This window comes from Hemicordylus capensis, chromosome 4, assembly GCF_027244095.1.
Source record: "Hemicordylus capensis ecotype Gifberg chromosome 4, rHemCap1.1.pri, whole genome shotgun sequence".
Taxonomy (NCBI): domain Eukaryota; kingdom Metazoa; phylum Chordata; class Lepidosauria; order Squamata; family Cordylidae; genus Hemicordylus; species Hemicordylus capensis.
The window spans coordinates 237,972,122-237,991,491 of NC_069660.1; the positions used below are offsets into that span (position 1 = coordinate 237,972,122).

At 41.5% G+C, this 19,370-nt stretch overlaps 1 protein-coding gene and 1 long non-coding RNA gene across 17 annotated transcripts in view; one reads left to right on the top strand and one right to left on the bottom strand.

Moving 5' to 3' along the window:
• The window catches only part of PIEZO2 (piezo type mechanosensitive ion channel component 2), a 469,614-nt gene extending 459,371 nt beyond the window's left edge, over nt 1-10,243 (top strand). For all 15 annotated transcript variants that reach the window (XM_053247271.1, XM_053247279.1, XM_053247278.1 and 12 more), the window contains 2 exons: nt 2,383-2,557; nt 8,417-10,243. In XM_053247271.1, coding sequence (XP_053103246.1) covers nt 2,383-2,557; nt 8,417-8,669 — 428 coding nt within the window. In that variant the 3' untranslated portion in view covers nt 8,670-10,243. The remainder of the gene's footprint in view (nt 1-2,382; nt 2,558-8,416) is intronic.
• LOC128323701 (uncharacterized) lies at nt 9,116-19,193 on the bottom strand. Of its 2 annotated transcripts, none has more exons than XR_008306435.1 (3): nt 19,077-19,193; nt 15,456-15,799; nt 9,116-11,863 (listed from the first exon to the last, which is right to left on the bottom strand). It is a non-coding gene; the product is annotated as an uncharacterized LOC128323701 (long non-coding RNA). The 2 variants fall into 2 exon arrangements; XR_008306434.1 differs by lacking the exon at nt 9,116-11,863 and adding an exon at nt 14,332-14,426.
• Between the last annotated feature and the right edge of the window lie 177 nt (nt 19,194-19,370).

A 19,370-nucleotide genomic window follows, 5' to 3' on the forward strand; every position in this document is an offset into this window, starting at 1 on the left:
TCCAAGTTGGGAAGGAGACATACTAACAGACAGAGAAGGCAGAAAACTTGATGTGATGGGCAGGAAATTAAACATCTTGTCTATCAGTCAAAGTAGCCAATTACTCGGCCTGCATGGCTAAATACAGTTATTGCATTTGGGAAGCTCTAGAGAAGGATCTAGATACGTTATCCCCAGAAGAGCTAAAACTTAGATTCTGAAAAACATTAAAACAAGTGGGTGACCTTACCTGTCAGCAGTTAAGCACAGCGAAGCATTTGGCGGAATCAGAGTTCCGTTCCATCACTACGGCCATCACTTTGCATCATCATGCCTGGTTGAGGTCGGCCGCCCTGCAACAGGACATGAAAGATAAAATAGAAGGTCTCCCATTTGATGGGAAAGGGCTATTTTCAGAGGAGACCAACACTACCTTGGAAAATATGAAAAAGTCTAAATTCACTGCTAAAACCTTTACGTCTGCTACCTCACAGGCCGCATCCTATGGTAATAAACAGCGTCCCTCTTACTGGCCCAGATCCACATATCGACAACAAGACCGGAGGGACTTCTGTAAGTCTTATCAACCCTTCAGCAAACGGACTACGCAACAGAAGGGGAGATTTTCCTCAAACCAACGCAACGAACAGACGGAGGGAAACAAACAGCGGCTTTGAAACACAGAACAGCCCGTCGCAGTTACTTGGAACCCCACTTTGCTTTCACTCCCAGAACATCAGGGAGGCTGTAGTTCCGGCCTACAACATCTCGCAGCCGGCCCCACTAGCCACCAACACCATCAGGTTGGCAAGTCATGCGAAACCACAGCGCAACTTAACATCAGATCGGTGGGTATTGAAGATTGTCACATCTGGCTACGCGATAGAGTTCAAGACCCAGACGTCTTTCAGGGGCATACACTTCACAAAAGCAACACCAGCCTCGCTCCAGGAAGTCCAAGAACTCCTGCACAAGAAAGCAATAGTTCCAGTGCGATGGGCAAATCGACGAGAGGGCTTTCACTCCCGTTATTTTCAGATACCAAAGAAGGATGGCGGGATTCGGCCGATCATGGACTTAAGATATCTAAACAAGTTCATCCATGTGAAAAAGTATTAAATGACGACGTTACAGGACATCCTACCTCTTCTCCACCAAGAGAGGTGGCTTGTGATGTTAGACTTAAAGGATGCCCATGGTAGTGTCAGACTTCCAAGTCAATTAAGACATTGTACTACCCACCTTCTTCAGATCACTGTCCATGCCTTTGGAGAAGGCTCTACACTCTTTAGACATCCACAGGTCACTACCCTATTATCTCTCAAGAACAAAACCATTTCAAAAAGCAAAAAAGTTACTTGTGTCATGCAAGGGTAGTACTATGGGACAGGCACTGTCCAGACAACGACTATCACATTGGCTGGTAGAGACCATTCGCCTAGCCTACTCAATACAAGGAGTGCCAGCACCAAAATCTGTCAAAGCTCATTCCACTAGGGCTTATGGCGCTTCTGCGGCTTTTCTGTCAGGGATATCCTTCCCAGATATTTGCAAGACTGCTACTTGGTCTTCTGAAGAACCATTTGTGAAGCACTATGCTATTGACCTGTGGTCTGCTGCGGAGGCGAACTTTGGGAGAGGTGTCCTTAAAAGGGTGTTACTATAACTCACTGCTCCCCGCTCCTTTTGGAGCTAACTAAACATCCATTCTAATGGATTCAACGGATCACTTGCCAGATAAACAGGTTGCTCACCTGTAACTGATAATCTGGTAGGGATCTGTTGATATCCATTAGACTCTCCCAAACCTCTCCCGAACCGCCCCTCTGCAGTGGACCGTAGGCCTATACAGTAGAACTTACTAACTATATGACTGCTTCGGCGGTCTCCAAGGAACTGAGGTGCCTGTGCTTCCTCCTGCCTTAAATAGCCACATGGTCACGTGGGGCGGGGCACAAGCGCCGAAAAGGAGCTGTGGAACTCTGTGGAACTCAACACAGAGAGGCTTCCACGTGGGCGCAGAGCCCATTCTAATGGATATCAACAGATCCCTACCAGATCATCAGTTACAGGTGAGCAACCTGGTTTTTTTAAAACATTTAGTTGTTCCCCTTAGTAGCTATTGGGCATGGCACTTACCAAACCCAATAAAATTATTAACATTAAAATGTGAAAAATTTGGAAAATTTTATTTTCTTTCAAGTGAAACTGAGCAGACATGTGTACCATACCATTATTAAGACTTTGGTAGATTACTGGGGATCAGGTGAAAATGTCTTCATATCCAGCCCATAGGCTGCTTGTTGGCTATTCCTGGGTTTCATAGTTGCCTGGAATTATGATAATTTGCAGGTAAAACGTATTAACTGAGCTGTTGACAAAATTATTTGTTTGTTTGTTTAGGTGATGTGACAGGTAAAAGCATTAGTGTTGCACTGTCCAAGAATGGGAACAGCAGTGAATGGTGGATTCTGAACCAGAGTGACAAAATACTAGAAGCAGAAAAACCAAGCCTGGAGCTTATTGTATTCAGTGACAAAGTTAGCCCTCCTAGTCTTGGATTCTTAGCAGGCTATGGGTAAGTGAGCATCTGGTGCTAATGTTGATGTGTTATGTGGGACATGTAGCCAAATTTAACTGCCAACCAAGCAGCAAGGAGATCCCAAGCCAAATGAAGCTAGGGCCAGAAAATCAATCACAATATAAAAAACACTGAGACAAAATGGCACCCGCTACGTGAATCATGAGAATCAATCTGCAATTATTTGAGGGTGATTCAATTTATGTACAATCAGCCCCTTTGTTTAAGGGGCAATTCAAATCATGAACGAATCTGCAAATCACCTTCGATTCACAGTGAATTGATTAGCTAACAAATCAAATTGTACACCCCTAGTAACCATAACATCAGCTCACGAAGTGGCTGAATTCAGGTTGCTTCTTGTGGACCCTCCTTTCTTGATTTTCCAGCTGGGCAAGATGATCCTACATCTTGACACTGCTTTTATTTCAAAGGTCATTTCAACCTTTCACAGTATATACATTTGTCAATGTTCTTTTCCTCACCTATGTCCTATTTAGAAAAGGCCTGGAATTCGCTTGATTTTTAAAAGGGAGGGAACTTGTAACTTTATGCCTGCAAGTTATGCTGGATAAGGTTTGTGGGGCGGGATATGAAGATGTTCACTTGGGAGGCGGGAGGTTAAGAGAAAATAGAACTCAACCATCCTCTTTCACAAAACGGGCATTGGATGCTTGTTTTTGAGCACGCTTCCGCTTTGGTGTAGTAGTTTTGCATTCCCTGTTTGCCTAGAGACTACACCCTCTATCTAGATAAACCTACTTGCCATTCTCCCATCAGTGTGAGATGTACAGAGACCACAAAGAAAAAAGACAGGTTGCTTAGCTGTAACTTGAGCTCTTTGAATGGTGGTCTGTGCATTCACATTTATTTATTTTACTTATATCTATAAACCACCTGATATGTGCATATCTAGGCAGTGTAAATAATTTAAAACATATAAAAAACAGTTAATTTCACAGAACAAAAAATAATTTCACAGAACAAAAAAAAAACTTAATTCAATGAGATAAAATCAATTAAAACAGTTTAAAATTATTTTCAGTTAAAAGCCTGAGAAAACAGGTATGTCCTGAAGGTCTTCCTAAAAGCAAACAGAGATGCAGATACTCTTATTTTGACAGGGAGCATATGACAAAGCCCTGGGGCAGCCACTGAAAAGGCCTGGTCCTGAGTTGCCACCAAAAAAGGTGGTAGCAACCGTAACCTCTCCAGATGATCTTTATAGGTAACAGGGTTTATGACAGAGAAGGTGCTCTCTTAAGTACCATGGTCCCAAGCCATTCAGGGCTTTTTAGGTACTAACCAGCACTTTGTATTTTGTTCGGAAACATAATTGCAGCCAGTGCAGTTCTTTTAAAATCAGCATTATGTGGTCCCTTCAGGTTGTCCCAGAGACCAGTCTGGCTGCCGCATTCTGTACCTATTGTAGTTTCAGGACAATGTGCAAAGGCAGTCCCACATAGACTGCATTGCAGTAGTCAAGCCTGGAGGTTACCAGCATACGCACCACAATTTTAAGGTCATTTACCTACAGAAATGGGCATCGCTGACATATAAGCTGAAGCAGATAAAAAGAACTCCTGGCCACTGCCTCAACCTGAGAAACCAGAGAGAGTTTTGGATCCAGGAGCACTCCCAAGCTATGTACCTGATCTTTCAGGGGGAGTCAGTCAGTCAGTGACCAGCAACAGAAAAGAAAAGAAAAAGATACAGTTACACAAGGTATTTGTACATTTTGACCCATATAGTTTAAACAGAAGCTACAAGAATACGAGACCTAGAAGCTAAAAAGCAGAATTTAGCTACTTACTTAAGTCACAGACAGGTCTCTATTATCTAAAGGAAAATTAACATAAAAGTCATCCAGCGTAGACACACACACCTGCGGCCACCTGTAGCACCCCCCGAGACCTCAGAGGCGGTAAGTCTGCCATTTCTTAAAACTCAAAAAATATCCCTGGCACCCCCAAGCCGGGCCCAAACTGGCTCAAATTCAGGCCAGGCCCCTCATTTGGGGTGCCAAAACCAAACATGTCTGGTTTGGTTTGAGCTCAGTTTTGACTCAAACCAAACCAGGCATATCACTTTTATGCACATCCCTAGCCACAAGGACATTGGCATTGCAATACAGGTATACACTGTAACCTTCTAATAATGCTGGAGGAAGGGCATTAAAATGGGCCCAGCCACCTTTGAGACCTAGGTAGCAAGCTTAAATAAATCTGCAGTTCAGAGTCCAATATACACTGTTGGATGCTATCTTTAGACTTCAGCCGGTTTGGCCCAAATAAGAGATATTTTATCTGCAAAAAAAGTCATTGAATAGATCACAGTGAGTGACTGATGGTTCCAAGTAGTGCTCCCTCTAAGGCGTGCGCACTGGTTCCAAGTTCAAATACAAGGTGGAAGGGACATATGCTAGCCCTCTCATGACCCTAGACTACTCTGCTGGGCATGAATTTGTGGAAGCAATGGGGGCAGAAAAGAACCACTTCTTTGCTGCTCACACATGGCCTCCCCACTGCAGTCATCTTTTATGCTTGCAGTATTCACTCAGGCTGAGGAGACTGGGTGGGTCACTTAATGGCACAAATGATTCCAAATGGGTGATATTGTGCTAAAATACTTATGAGGTAAAGCTCTGGAACAGGGCTGCACAACTTCAGCCATCCAACTTTTTTTGGACTGCAGCTCCCAGTCACGGTGGCCAATAGATGGTGGAAGTTGTCATCTAACATCTGCAGGAGGGCTGAAGGTTCCAATTTGTGTATCTGTGCATGTGTAACCAGGGCTAGATTAAGGGCAACTGATGCCCTAAGCACAACCCAACAATGGTGCCCCCCCCTTGGCCCCCTCCATTGCTTAATTGACAAGACATTAAGATTCAAGCAAATTATTTACTTATACCTTAATATTTATTTAAATTTTAAATAGTTTTCTTCTGGATTTTTAAGTTAAAACAAAACAGTCCCACTGCCTCTAATTTCTTATAAATAGCCGCAACAGAACGAATGATTGAGAAAAATACTTCATCTTCAAGGTCAGACATCATAACATACGACAATCTTTTATGTGAAGTTTTGTCAATATTTTGTACTGCTCTTTAGAGTAATCTTTTGCAAATCAATGACTTTTTACTTCAGATACATAGTTTAGTAGTTTTTCGAAACTTTAGTTGCTCACTGAGCCAAAGAAAATGTTTTTTTACAATGCAGAGTAAAGTCGAACACGGCAGATAAAAACAATTACAAAAAATCGACTAAAGTTGAGTGTGGCAGTGAAATGCAAGGTGGCAAAAGAAATGCAAGGTGACAATAAGGGATGCAAAAAGAGAGTTTGAGGAACATTTAGCTAAGAGTATCAAGGGGAATAATAAAAACTTCGTTAAATACATTAGAAGCAGGAAACCTGCCAGGGAGGCTTTGGACCATTGGACAATGAGAGAGTGAAAGGGATTATTAAGGAGGATATGGAGGTTGCAGAGAAGCTCAATGAGTTCTTTGTGTCCATCTTCACGGCAAAGGATATATACCTGTTCCTGAAGCAGACTTTTGGGAGATGGAAGCTAAAGCACTGAGTCAGATAGAAGTGACAAGAGATGATGTTCTAAACTGTTCCAGGCAAATTGATGGAAAGCATCCTCAAGGATAAAATTGTAAGGCATATAGAAGAACAGGCCCTGCTGGGGGGAAACCAGCATGGCTTCTGCAAAGGTAAATCTTGCCTCACCAACTTTTTGGAGTTCTTTGAGAGTGTCAACAAGTGTGTGGATCAAGGTGATCCAGTTGACATAGTATACCTGGACTTCCAGAAAGCTTTCCACAAAGGTCCTCATCAAAGACTCCTGAGGAAACTTAGCAGTCATGGGATAAGGGGACAAGTACATGTGTGGATTTCAAACTGGTTGAAAGACAGGAAACCGAGGGTAGGTATAAATGGAGAGTTTTCACAATGGAGGGAAGTAAGAAGTGGGGTCCCCCAGGGATCTGTACTGGGACCAGTGCTTTTTAATTTATTCATAAATGATCTAGAAGTAGGGGTAATCAGCGAGGTGGCCAAATTTGCAGATGATACCAAACTCTTTTGGGTAGTGAAATCCAAAATGGATTGTGAGGAGCTCCAAAAGGATCTCTCCAAACTGGGGGAGTGGGCAACAAAATGGCAAATGTGCTTCAATGTTGGCAAGTGTAAAGTAATGAACACTGGGACAAAACCCCCAACTTCAAGTATACGCTGATGGGATCTGAGCTGTCAGTGACTGACCAGGAGAGGGATCTTGGGGTCATGGTGGACAGCTTGTTGAAAGTGTTGACTTAATGTGGGGCAGCTGTGAAAAAGGCCAATTCCTTGCTAGGGATCATTAGGAAGGGGACTGAAAATAAAACTGCTAATATTATAATGCCCTTATACAAAATGATGGTGTGGCCACCTCTGGAGTACTCCGTACAATTCTGGTCACAACATCTAAAAAAGCACATTGTAGAACTGGAAAAGGTGCAGAAGAGGGCAACCAAGATGATCAGGGGCCTAGAGCACCTTTCTTATGAGGCAAGGCTACAACACCTGGGGTTATTTAATTTAGAAAAAATGGTGACTGTGGGGAGACATGATAGAGGTCTATAAAATCATTCATGGTGTGGGCAAAGTGGATAGAGAGAAATTCTTCTCCCTCTCACATAACACTAGAACCAGGGTTCGTCCCATGAAATTGATTGCCAGGAAATCTAGGACCAACAAAAGGATGTACCTTTTCCACACAACGCATAATCAACTTGTGGAATTCTCTGCCACAAGATGTGGTGAGAGCCAACAACCTGGAAGGCTTTAAGAGGGGCTTGGATAACTTCATGGAGGAGAGGTCTACCATCGGCTACTAGTCTGAGGACTGTAGGCCAGCTCCTTCCTCAGCAGGGGAGTAACAGCAGGAGAGAGGGCATGCCCTCAACTCCTGCCTGTGGCTGCCAGTGGCATCTGGTGGGCCACTTTGTGAAACAGGATGCTGGACTAGATGGGCCTTCTTGGGCCTGATCCAGCAGGGCTATTCTTCTGTTCTTATGTTCAGTGAAAGAGTTAAGGGCATGATAGGTAGGGGGGAAACTCTGTGGTGCCCCCCTTCCCTTGATGCCCTAAGCATGTGCTTGTTTTGCCTTATGGTTAATCCAGGGTTGTGTGTAACACCCATCAGTGTGAATGCACAGAAGAGCACTTTAATTATTTTTACAGATAAGCAACTTGCCTTTTCCAACCAAAGCGTTTTATAGATGTCCAGAATGCTGATACTGTGTATCTGTGTGGATTGACCCTTTGCCAATAGCTGCAGTCCATATATATGTTACATTGATAAAACCAATGAAGAACAGGAGCTCACAGAATCAGTGTAGCTGGCATGTTCCAAAAGAGTGGTTGTACCACAAAGTCCCTGTTGAGCTGCATTTCTCTCCACTTCCAATGCAGTACTAATAAAGCTTAATCAGCTGGAAAGAACCTACTACTTGAAAACTCAAGTAACTTTCCTCTCTGCCATTGTTCCAGGATGCAATTTTGAAATCCTCAGTTCCGTTGTTATTGGGTAAGCTGGCTTTGCAATTGCTTGGGGATTTTCAGATGTTCCAATTATACACTGTACAGTTGAAAAGACCTCCTTCACTGCCCACGGCTTCATCACTTCCACTGCTTCCACCTTCCCCAAAGCAAAAAAGCCTCACCTTGGGAAATTTGTTACAAGAACCTCTTTTATATCCAAATTATAATTCACTTAATATTAAATTCATCTCTTTATCCAGTTTTCATCATTTCGTGCTTGCATCTGAACTAATTGAAGTTTTGTTTTCCATCATTTTTCTTATTTTGCAGCATCATGGGATTATATGCTTCTGTTGTCCTGGTAATAGGAAAATTTGTCCGTGAATTCTTCAGTGGGATTTCCCACTCTATAATGTTTGAAGAGCTTCCCAATGTGGATCGGATCTTAAAGTTGTGTACAGATATCTTCCTCGTGCGAGAGACTGGTGAACTAGAACTGGAGGAAGACCTATACGCCAAACTGATATTCCTGTATCGCTCACCAGAGACTATGATCAAATGGACCAGAGAAAAATCCAATTGATATTGTTGGGTTTCACATTGCATATCAAGATGACTTCATCTGATTTTTCCTTTTTTCCTGATTTTTCCAAAAAAGCACAATGTACTAAGAGCTAAGCCTTTTATATTTGGTAGCAAAGTTGTTCATGGAGTCTGCTTGGCTCCTTAGAAATCCATGCTGCCTTTCAAATCAAGGATGAAAAAAGCTAGTCATTTTTAAATGTAACTCTTCTGAGAAACTTACTTTTCAGTTGAGTGAACAAAATATTTTGCATCGTTGACTGGCTAAGTTAACACCTTGGGCTTTAATTTGCATTCTCAAGGGGAAATGAAGGATACCACAGTGAAAATTAACCTCACTTTTTTGGGAAAGACATGTCTTGGATTGTGCAATATGCTGCTTTGCATCACTGACTATCAAAGGACAGCAGTGGTCGGAGTTGCCTTTTTAGGAAATCCAAGACACAGTGGGGGACCGAAGGCAACTTTATTATTCATTTCTAGAAAAACCAGAGACTTTGTTCTATTGAAGACTCTGCAGATGAACTTCTGGAAGGGGGGAAAAAATCAGTGACATTACCTTTAACTGCCTTATTTTATTTGAACAATTACAGGAGACATTGAAACATCAATGACTTTACTCAGGAAAATAAAAACTGTCAACGTTTAACTAATGGATAAATGATTATGGTGAAACATTGTGATATTCTGCTGGGCCATTTTCTCCACATAACTGCTCCCAACTAGGCAGTATTTTTAAAAAGCCAGTTGAACTTTATTTCTTAGAAACGTTTCAAGACTGAATAGGGTGACCTTTTCCCTGCTTCCCATAACATTATTTTCCTTATTTTGACATACTAATGCAGTGATCTGGCTTGTATCTAATATTTACTTTCAGTGTTTCAGGTATATAAAAATGTTTACATATTCAAATTCACATTTTTACATTCAAGATGGGTTTTTAAAGTTCCCAGTCATGAGAAAAGTATATATAATGAGCTTGAAAAAAACCTTTTCTTAAATTATTACTATTGATGACACAGGCTGTTCAGCTGAGGACACTGTAGCATGAACATTTGGTGTTGCAATGTAGTTTTCATTTCATGATTTAGAAAATGAAGTTTCTCAATAACAAAAATCACTGAATGGGTAAGTTAAGTTAAAGGGTTATACTGTGTAGTTTTGATTCTGTAGTGACTTCAGAGAAAGCACATGTTGCAAAATCAGTAATTTTTCCCATGCTGGTTTACACTAAATGAAAAATTCCTTGTATGAATTAAATATGTCTAAGTTGTGAGACTGTCAGTAACCATTGAAGAATAAGCTTACCTATTTATTGTATGATGTTGTAATAAGTCACTAGAGAAGTAGACAACACATGGCAACTGAACAGAAAAGGTAACAGTATAGTTACTGGCATGTTGGTCTAGGGTTGTATGTTCAAGTAAGACAACACAATGTAATGAAATTGTTACCCACACAGTTGATCTACTTCCATAAAAAAATTGCTGATACTTTTCTGTACTGTGAAAATTAGCACATTTTGACACTAGGAGTTCACATCAAAATAAACCACTTCTACATATTGTACCAATATTACAGATTGTGACTGGAACTCGTTCAAAGATATTCTCACTTTCTAACAAATCATAATGAAACAAAGAGCTTGCTATCTTGAAGAAGAGGATTATTACTAAAGTCTGGGCTAGCTCTTTGTTGTTTATGCTGATTCAGTCAGTGACCCTGCTACAAAGAGTCCTGTGGCATCTTAAAGACTAGCAAATGTATATGATGCATGAAGTGTTCACATATCTATGCAGATCCTAAAAGTATACAAGATGAAACATGTCATATGCATTGGGCTCTACATAGAAATCTACCTCCTTGCATTTCAGGGACTTTTGGTCTCACTGTTCAAAATCATTTTTTCTCTCGCTACCCATGTTGCTAAATATCCTTGCCAGTTGAGCACAGCATTTCATGCATCTGATAAAAGTAGTCTTTACTCCATGGAAGCTTAGGCCAATATACTAACAATGAATGTGTTGGTTTGTGATGTGTCAGTACACTCTGTTTTTGCTGCACAAGATTAAAATGGCTTTCTTATGGAATATGTCTACATGTGGCCCATTTAGGGTGGGTTCACATGTAGCAGCAGCACCTGAGGTTGCCCCTGTCCAAGAACTCAAGCTCCTGCCCATCATAACAGGGGCCCCTACTGTTGTAGGTTCCAATATGCTGAGATTGGTCAGGTTGTCCAAAGTCACCAGTCTTGGCATATCATACCCTACTTCCCAAAGGGAACCTGACATCTGTAACTGAGATCTTGAGTGACAGGTTCCCTGAGTGAAGTAGGGCAGGATATGCCAAAACTGGTCACGCCAACCAAACCCACCAATCTCAGCATATCCTGCCCTATTACCCTGTAGCGCTCCTGACAAATAGCTGTTGATAGACCGGTCTCATGAATGTGTCTAATCCCCTTTTAAAGCTAATTAGAGCTAGTGCCCATCACCACATTTTACAGCAACATAACTCATAACTTCATACATTGTGTGAAGAAATGCTTTCTTTTGACCTAAATCTACTGCCAATCAATTTCATTGTGTGATCCTGTTGAAATAAGAAAGAGGAGAAAAACTCTCTCTAGCCACTTATACTTTCATATTAAAAACAAACTGCTGTCCCTCTTTACATAATAACGCAAGAAAATGTGGTTTGTTAACAAACTATAGTTTTTTAAAAGGCAAAATATCACACCAGGATTTGATAACCTGGTTGATTCTAGTCTAGTTAGTTACCAACCACAATTACTCAAGTTTATGTATAACATAAAATTGTAGTTTGTTTCAAAGTGAAAACAAAAGTTTTCACTCTTCTCTCACACAGCAGTGTAGGGGAGCAATAAGTCCATAGCTTTCTTGGCTCATTTCCATAGTAATAAGCCACAGTTTTCATCTGAGGTGAGCTAATAGCCCTCAAGCAATTCAAATCCACAGTTCACAAAATTCATACCAAAGCTACCATGTCATTGTTAGTTGTTACTCTTCCATTCTTAGGATACACTTACTATTTTTGAGGCAGTAATCATTGCTTTAAAGGAATGCTTTCCAGTCAGCAGCTAACAGGAATTCAGGATTTTGCTACTCAAAAGACGTTATGTACCATTAAAAAAAAGTCCTTTGTACATGTGCCATGTCTTCAAGTTGTTGTATCCTATAGGACAGAATATTGATCCAGTGAGCTCCATAACTCTTTGAATCTTCCCAAATAGTGCTGCCTTTTTCTGGCAAGACTAGACCAGGCTCCAGCTAGCATGGCTGAGCTGCACACAATCACCAAAGCAGATGGAGTCTTAAATTAAATCACAGATCCTAATTGTAAAATTGTGCTTTGATTCTGTCTCTTGTACATGCATGTTATTTATAAAGCATACCTTTTCCAAATAATTAGATGTATATATCTTTTTTAAAAAAGAACATTGTGATGCAATTCTCCCAGGATTGGGCCTTAAAGTTTGGAACATGTGAAGTAATAAAGTACATCTGAGTATGTGCAGAATGCTTTTCTTTAGCCACCACCAAGTAATCATAGCCTGCCTCCTTACACTTAGGTTTAGGAAACATAACTACTAGGGTGGTATCAGACAAGCCTGAGCCCTGGTGCCCATTTTTAAAATTAAGCACTGCCCAAGAATTGAACCGTATAAAGCAGGAACTTCTAGAAGGAGAGTTCTAAGAATGGCTTATCTTATCTCCATGATTACGTTAAATTCCATGCAGGTCTGTGAAGGTCATCGGTCATGAACAAAGAAAGACGATGGGGCTTGTTCTGTCTGACCGACACTCTAATGCTTGGACTGGAAGTATAGCTATACCTTTAGGTCCCAATCTTGCTCTGCTTCATGCGCGCAAAGTTTGTGTAATTTATCTGTGTAGGCATTTCTGGTAAGTTTAATTGTAAGAATGTTGCATAGAAGAGGCATTTTTGGTGAAAGAAGAAACAATTTGGTGTTTCACTTCTGATTGTTACTGACCCATCCATCCATATGCAATTTCAGTTTGTTTCCATGTTTATAAAAGTGTAAATACAAGTAAAAACTTATTTTGTTGTCCAAAATGCAGTGTGAAAACAGTGGCAATGTGATTGGCAATTTAAAAATTTAAGACACCAATGCCCTTTGTATAATGTAATTATGGTATGAAGAAGGCCTTTTACTTGATTAAAGTTTTGTTTAACAATAATGCTTCTCTGTTGCAATTCTGTACCTACTGAAGGTCATCAATGCAGCAGCACTGCCTCTGTGTACTCTGGTGTTGTGGATAACATATTTTAATTCATACGGCTTTAGTTACTAACCATTTTTGCAAAGTGCAAAGAAAAAGATGTGGTGTCTTGCTAGGGGGGAAAGTCACATTCATGGCTCTTCCCATTCTATTCTTCCCCACTTCCAGGTTCATTGTCTGTTGAATGTAACTGCCCTATATAGGATCTCTCTGTTATTGAAAATGAGTCTAGTTCTAAAAACCAAACACATCTTCTGATGTTCTGCTATATAAAAATAGATATCACTTAATCACTGTTTTACCCATCACTTACCCAAAAGAAATCTAAAGCCAGTCGAAAGCCATGTAATTTTTGAGAGGGGGAGGTGGCTAATGGACCACACTCTCAGAAAACTAACTGGTGATGGTTACATAGTTCAACATTATTATTTATATACCACTTTTAAACAAAAAATGTTATCGAACAGCTCAGGCAACTATAAGAAAATGGCACCCAACATACAAAGGAGAAAACCAACAATAGCCACTGGAGAGAAACTATGGTAGGCAGAATACAGCCAGTTGCTCTACCCTTGCTAATTATGAGAGTCACCACTTTAAAAAGTGCCTCTTTGCCTGGTAAGCAAGGGCTTACACACCTATTATGCACACCACAGTCTTCCTGGCTGTTCTGCTCTGTTAATGTGCACCATTGCCTGCATGGACATCTATGCTGTTGCAGGGGGGTTTTTTGGCTCACCAGCTTTACTATTTTAGTTTTTTCCCAAGAGAGAGCCAAACTACTGTGTCAGCAGCTATAGAAAAGGAAGCTACATCAAGGACACTAGACACTGAATGTGCTGACGGATGTATGAATAACCACACCAAGGCAGATGTAACCATGGAGGGAGTCAAGATTAGCAGGGCCTATGTCTCTTGCTAGATATCTTATGTATTAGTCTCATAGTCCAAGAAATAATGAGCTTTATATTCTGTAACCTTGTACTTATGATATATGTATTATTGTCTCTTACCAGAGGCACCTGGCGTATGGATCCTATATAGTAATTTGGTATAATTGTAACTCTACCCCTGTTGTCTCTTTGCCTAAAATTCCCACTTTGAATTATCAATGAAGTTTTTATGACCAAAGGACCAGAAAAGAAAGGTGCTGTTTGTTTAAAAATTAGCACTTCACCACCAAGGCTGAAGACATGAGCTTGAAAGATAGTGACAACAATTTGCATGTCCTGAGTTGCAGGAGATAAGAAGCTGTTTATGTGGACAAGATGAGAAGAAAACATCTGAAAACTCAAACCCAGATAGTTGGCATTGAAATTATAAGTTTTGATGAATGTGAGACTGACCCCATGAGCCATCAAGGACTAAGAAGAATATAAAACCTGAGACTCCTCAGAGGGCAGATCCAGGAGACACATTTTCACCCTTTCCAGTGCTGCAGTGTCCTTGCACCCCAGCTGCATGGACCTTGTCTTTTCTTCAAACTCCAGCATCTGAAATCGTTGGGAGAAACCTTGGTCTAGCCAATAAATAGGTTTCTCTGCACCTTTGGTAATAAACTTTACCTGCTCCCCTCGCCCTTAAGTAACCTCCTTGTATTAGCTTTGTTTACCAGGACTTTATATCTATTGTACCACTTCAAGTCTATTTCCTAAAGTGCAATCATAAGACATCTCTGGGTTGCCTTGTATCTCCTGACATATCCACTGGGTGAACCCCTCTCAGTTGTTAGTTAATGGTAATCCTCAGGCAGAACTGAGACATTAAACTCACAGGTATAAACTGGTACGTAAGGGAGTTAAGTCAGCCTGCTAGTATAAACTGGTACCTGGAGTGATTCGGTTGTTAAGATCGCAGATATAAATTGATATGCAGGGGTGTTCAGTTGGCCTGCTGGTATAAACTGGTATTTGAAGCGTTGGTTGATTGGGCTCATGGGTATAAATTGGTACACTGGAGTGTTAAGTCAGCTTGCTGGTATAAGCTGGTACCCAGAGCACCTGGTAGCATATTGACCAAAGAGCAGGAGGGGCCGAACACACCCATGGAATGCTTCTGTCGTCATGTAGAATTTGCATTCATGGATTTTGCCAATAAGTGGCCAGTTACCAGATTGCTAGTCCTGTGTCCTGTATATGATACAAACATAGTTCCTGCTCTAGAGAATCTCAGTGGTGATTAGCTTTTGCCATTGTTTTCAAATGGCAACTAGCTCTCTCTCCATTGGGCTATGGTGTTTGACTCATACTGTACACTTATATCTGTATTATTGTCCCAGAATTCTCTCTGCTAAAAAGCATTATATATTTCCCTCAAACTGGACACTTCTCAGAACACCCCACACAATTTTTCTTCTTCATAGTAGTTGATACTATAAAGCTAGCTTAGGGCAATTGGGCTGAGCCAATAGTTCTCTTTTCATTCTCATGCACAGCAACACATAACTATCTTGCTCAGAAGCACAACAAATAGCCATTAAGTAGCTGAACCCGCATGGAGCATCTGTGCAGTAGTTTACTTACTTTTTGGAGTTTTGTTGCGAGAATTTGGTTGTTCAGTTGTTTCTTCAGTTTCCAATGTGTATTTGATGTCTTTTTGCAGTCCTTTCTGCACATCAGTGCACTTTGTTCTTGGATGTTTTTTGGCGGCGGGGAGGGGGGGATGTTTCAAGAATTTGGTCAGTTGTTCTTTCTGTCCTCTTAGATTTTTTTTTTCCTGCTCTTCGCTTTCTGTCCCTTTTCTTTCATTTTTTCCCCTCTCTGCTTCTTCTGCAGATTCATTTTCTCTTTCCTCTTTTTTTTTTTTTGGCATCGTAGGCAATGTAATATTTTCTTTTATTGCTCTCATTCAAATGATCTTGCTTGACCTACATTTTTGGAGTAAGGTTATGTGTAATCAGAATACACTGTGCATTTTCCAGACTTCATCAAATGTCAGGCTTTCCCCCCTTTTTATAGGGGGGGATTCTTGCAGCTGATGGCCCTCATAGGCTGGTGCTCTCAAGGTTTCCCCACCCCCACCCCTCAAAGTGCTTAAGTTTAGCTAGTTATTTTTTATTTTTGTGGGGAGTGTGGCTACTGTTGTCCCTCACAATCCAGTATTTTGGTTTCCATCCCCCCCACCTCTTGCCCCAGTGTTGGCCCTAGAAGTCCCTCAGGGGTTTGGGGTTGTTTTTTTAGTGTTGCATGTGGCTACTTTTGGCCCTCTATTATTATTTTTTCCACTCAGTACTTTGGGGGGGTAGGGGGGAGTCTGGTGATTGTTTTTCCTCACAATCTGGCTCTCCATAGCTTTGTCCCCCCCAGCCCTCCCCCCGCCTCTTATTCTGCCCTCTTTTATTTACTCTGCCATAGTCCTTTTTTCTTTGTCAATCTGTACATTCACCTTCTTGCGTTTCATCAAGTGTCCCTCAGTCAACTGTGGCAGGCACCTCTGCCGCCCAGCCAATTAGCTGGGCGCCAGGATGCACATTCTAAAGATGCACCCAGGAGGATTATATATATAGATTAGAGAACTGTCCCATACAGACTAAAATCCTTTCATCCATTGCCTCTCACTCATGCATGTTTCTTTGCTGGCAGTCTTATGCAATCAAAACAGAAGAAATGTGATATAATGGAGCACTTCACACGACACGTGCGAAGTGCCTGACAGGGTTCTGCGGGGAGAGTGGGCTTCGCCCGCTCTCCCTGCAGACGAGCAGCCACTCGTAGCTGGGCAGCTGGATTGGCTGCTGGCTCCATCATGGAGCTGGCAGGGGGCCGCAGGGATCAGGCGCCACATGGCCCCCGGAAGTTCCAGGATGCCCCACATGAGTGCGCAGGGCAGCCTGAAGAGACCCCCGAGACAGCGTTCCAGTCGGGGGTCTACTCGTGTGTCACTACATGCTGCGGTGGCACACGAGCAAAAAACGGAGCGCTCACTCTGTTAACTTCATTTAAAGGGAGGGTGTTCTAGGCGGGCTAGCTGCCTTGCGAGCACCGGGCACGCCCGCAGGCCTGGTGGTTCCCATGCTCCACGGAAAGCGGGCTAAGCTCCCTTAGCCCGCTTTCCGTGGATCATGGGAATAGTGTCAATATTTATTAGATTTCTCCACCAAGACCTCTCTGGACAACACCTTGTCTCTCAAAACATGGAAGCAGCAGTGCAAGACTCATTACACAATGATAAACACAGGGAGAGGACATGGGGATGGAAGCATCTGTGCTGAGGTAAAAACATCAAACTGATCTGCAAGCAAAGAAAAAACATTCCACAGAGATTCGATTCAAAGGAGGGCACCCTGGAAATCAGACCTTTTCCTTCACTCTGTAGTCTGGAACATTATCCAGGCAGAGAGAAGGTTTCCCCCCCCTCTCAAAATGGCCCAGGAGGCAGCAATGCTAACAGGGAGAAAGGGAGAAGGAGTCATGTGCTCTTTACACAATGCAAATTCTCTTTGCATTTCTTGTGGTATGTAATGTAATATCTGGCCCATAAAGGTACACATACTCCAGATGTTCAGCATTAGTGACCAATTACAATGGAGAAAATTGGTACCTTGCACACACTGTATGTTGTTGCTTCAGTACAAGAACCTAGCTGTTTGGAGTTTCCCTTGCCCACCAGATCTCCAACCTCTTCTGTCCAACACAAGGCAAAGCTACAAGACAGATAGATATAGCCCATGCACCAAAATCACCCAATTTAGAAATGAGGATTCCTTGCCCCATCTTCTATTTCCTTTTCCTATCTTTTAGTAAAGCTGGCATGTCCAGGTCTATACCAGCCTTGACCTCAAGGGAAAACCCATCCATGTCTTTTCTGTTTGAACAACAAAGGCATAGTAGATTGGCTTAGCCCTTCAAAAATCCTCATCTGAACTCCCTTCACCATATAGTGAAACAAGGGGTCTAGCCCTCTTGTAGTCGTCATCTTGCAAGGTCTAGCTTTTCACACTGTGTGCAGCTGCTGCCATTTTAAACCATCTGATTTGCCTGAAACACAGCTGTATGGCATTAATGTATTTTGTCTATTCCTCCCTTTTCTAACTCGCCTGTTTCTCTGATTTGTCGTTCCCCATCAATTAACCCTCCTCCTGTCTCAGAAACCATCCCCATGTAGCATTGCCACATTAAGCAGCTCGTTTAACACCAAGGAGGCTCTTGTGTCTTTTAAAACTATACAATTCCATTCATTTCGATGAGTGCTACGGAATACATTGTTTTTCTGTGATGTTTTATATGCAAGCGAGTTTAGTCTATTGAAATGAGTTTAGTTTATTGAAATTTCCCACATCAACAATTTGATTTGCTAGCGTTACAGTTAAGCACCTATTCTATTGATTCCCCCAAATGAGAATGTATATTTTGATGGTTGTTCAATAACTGTTTAGCATTTTGCATTAGACTCTTGTTATCTCCCCTTTGTATTGTCTTCATGTCAGTGCCTGGGTTAGCCCTTGCTATAAAGTTCCCACAGTATACGCACGACTTGCCTTACATGTTGTACATTTAGGTTTTTTTTGTTAAACTTGTATACCGCCTTTCATGAATACAACCACAAAGTGGTAAATCTCAAAACAATACAAATCAATTAGACCATTAAAACAATACAAATATTAAATTTAAATATTTAAAAAAACAAATCAATTTAAAAGTTAAACATATGCATCATAACACCAGTAAGACATAGCATACAGAACAGCAGCAACAAGAAAAACAGCACTATTTTCAAATGAGCTCCATAAAATGAGATCTGATGTTCATGCTATGGAGGCATAAGACCTGATGTGTAGTCTGAGGTATTGTACTGGCTTACAAAATCACAACCATGGAAACACAATTTGGCTAGGTTACTTGTGTTGGCTAATGACAACAGAAAGATCTGTGGATTAGTGTGACAGCAATGTTTTGAAATAATTTGGTAACGTATGGTGAGTGTGTTGCCTACGCAGGTAGTGGATTGGAGCACGGACGACCTAGCCAAATCACGTTTCCATGGTTATGATTTTGTAAACCAAACCAGTACAATATCTCAGACTAGACATCAGGTCACTGAGAGAACATCATAGATTATTGCACAGCCTCACTTTTTGGAGCTCAATTGGAGCAGCCAAACCAGGGGTGAATCTTATATATTTGGGCAAAGTGGGCAGCACTCACCTTAAATTTCTCAATCAACCATGTTGTCTCTGCCTCCATTTTGTTTGCCTACTGCCTCCCTATGTTGTTCCCTGCTGCTCTTTCCTGAAGCCTGTTACTGCTTTAAGAATGGTTAGGTGGGCAATGGTAGCAAAGAACAAATGAAAAGCCTCAGATATTTTAAAAATATAACTATTAATAAGGCAGGAGCCTTATAAACCAGTCAGAGAAGGACTAGGCTGATTGACCCCTCAGGCAAACAATTAGCATGCCCCGAAAGTCTGGGGTTTTTTAGCTACTCAGAAAAATCCAATC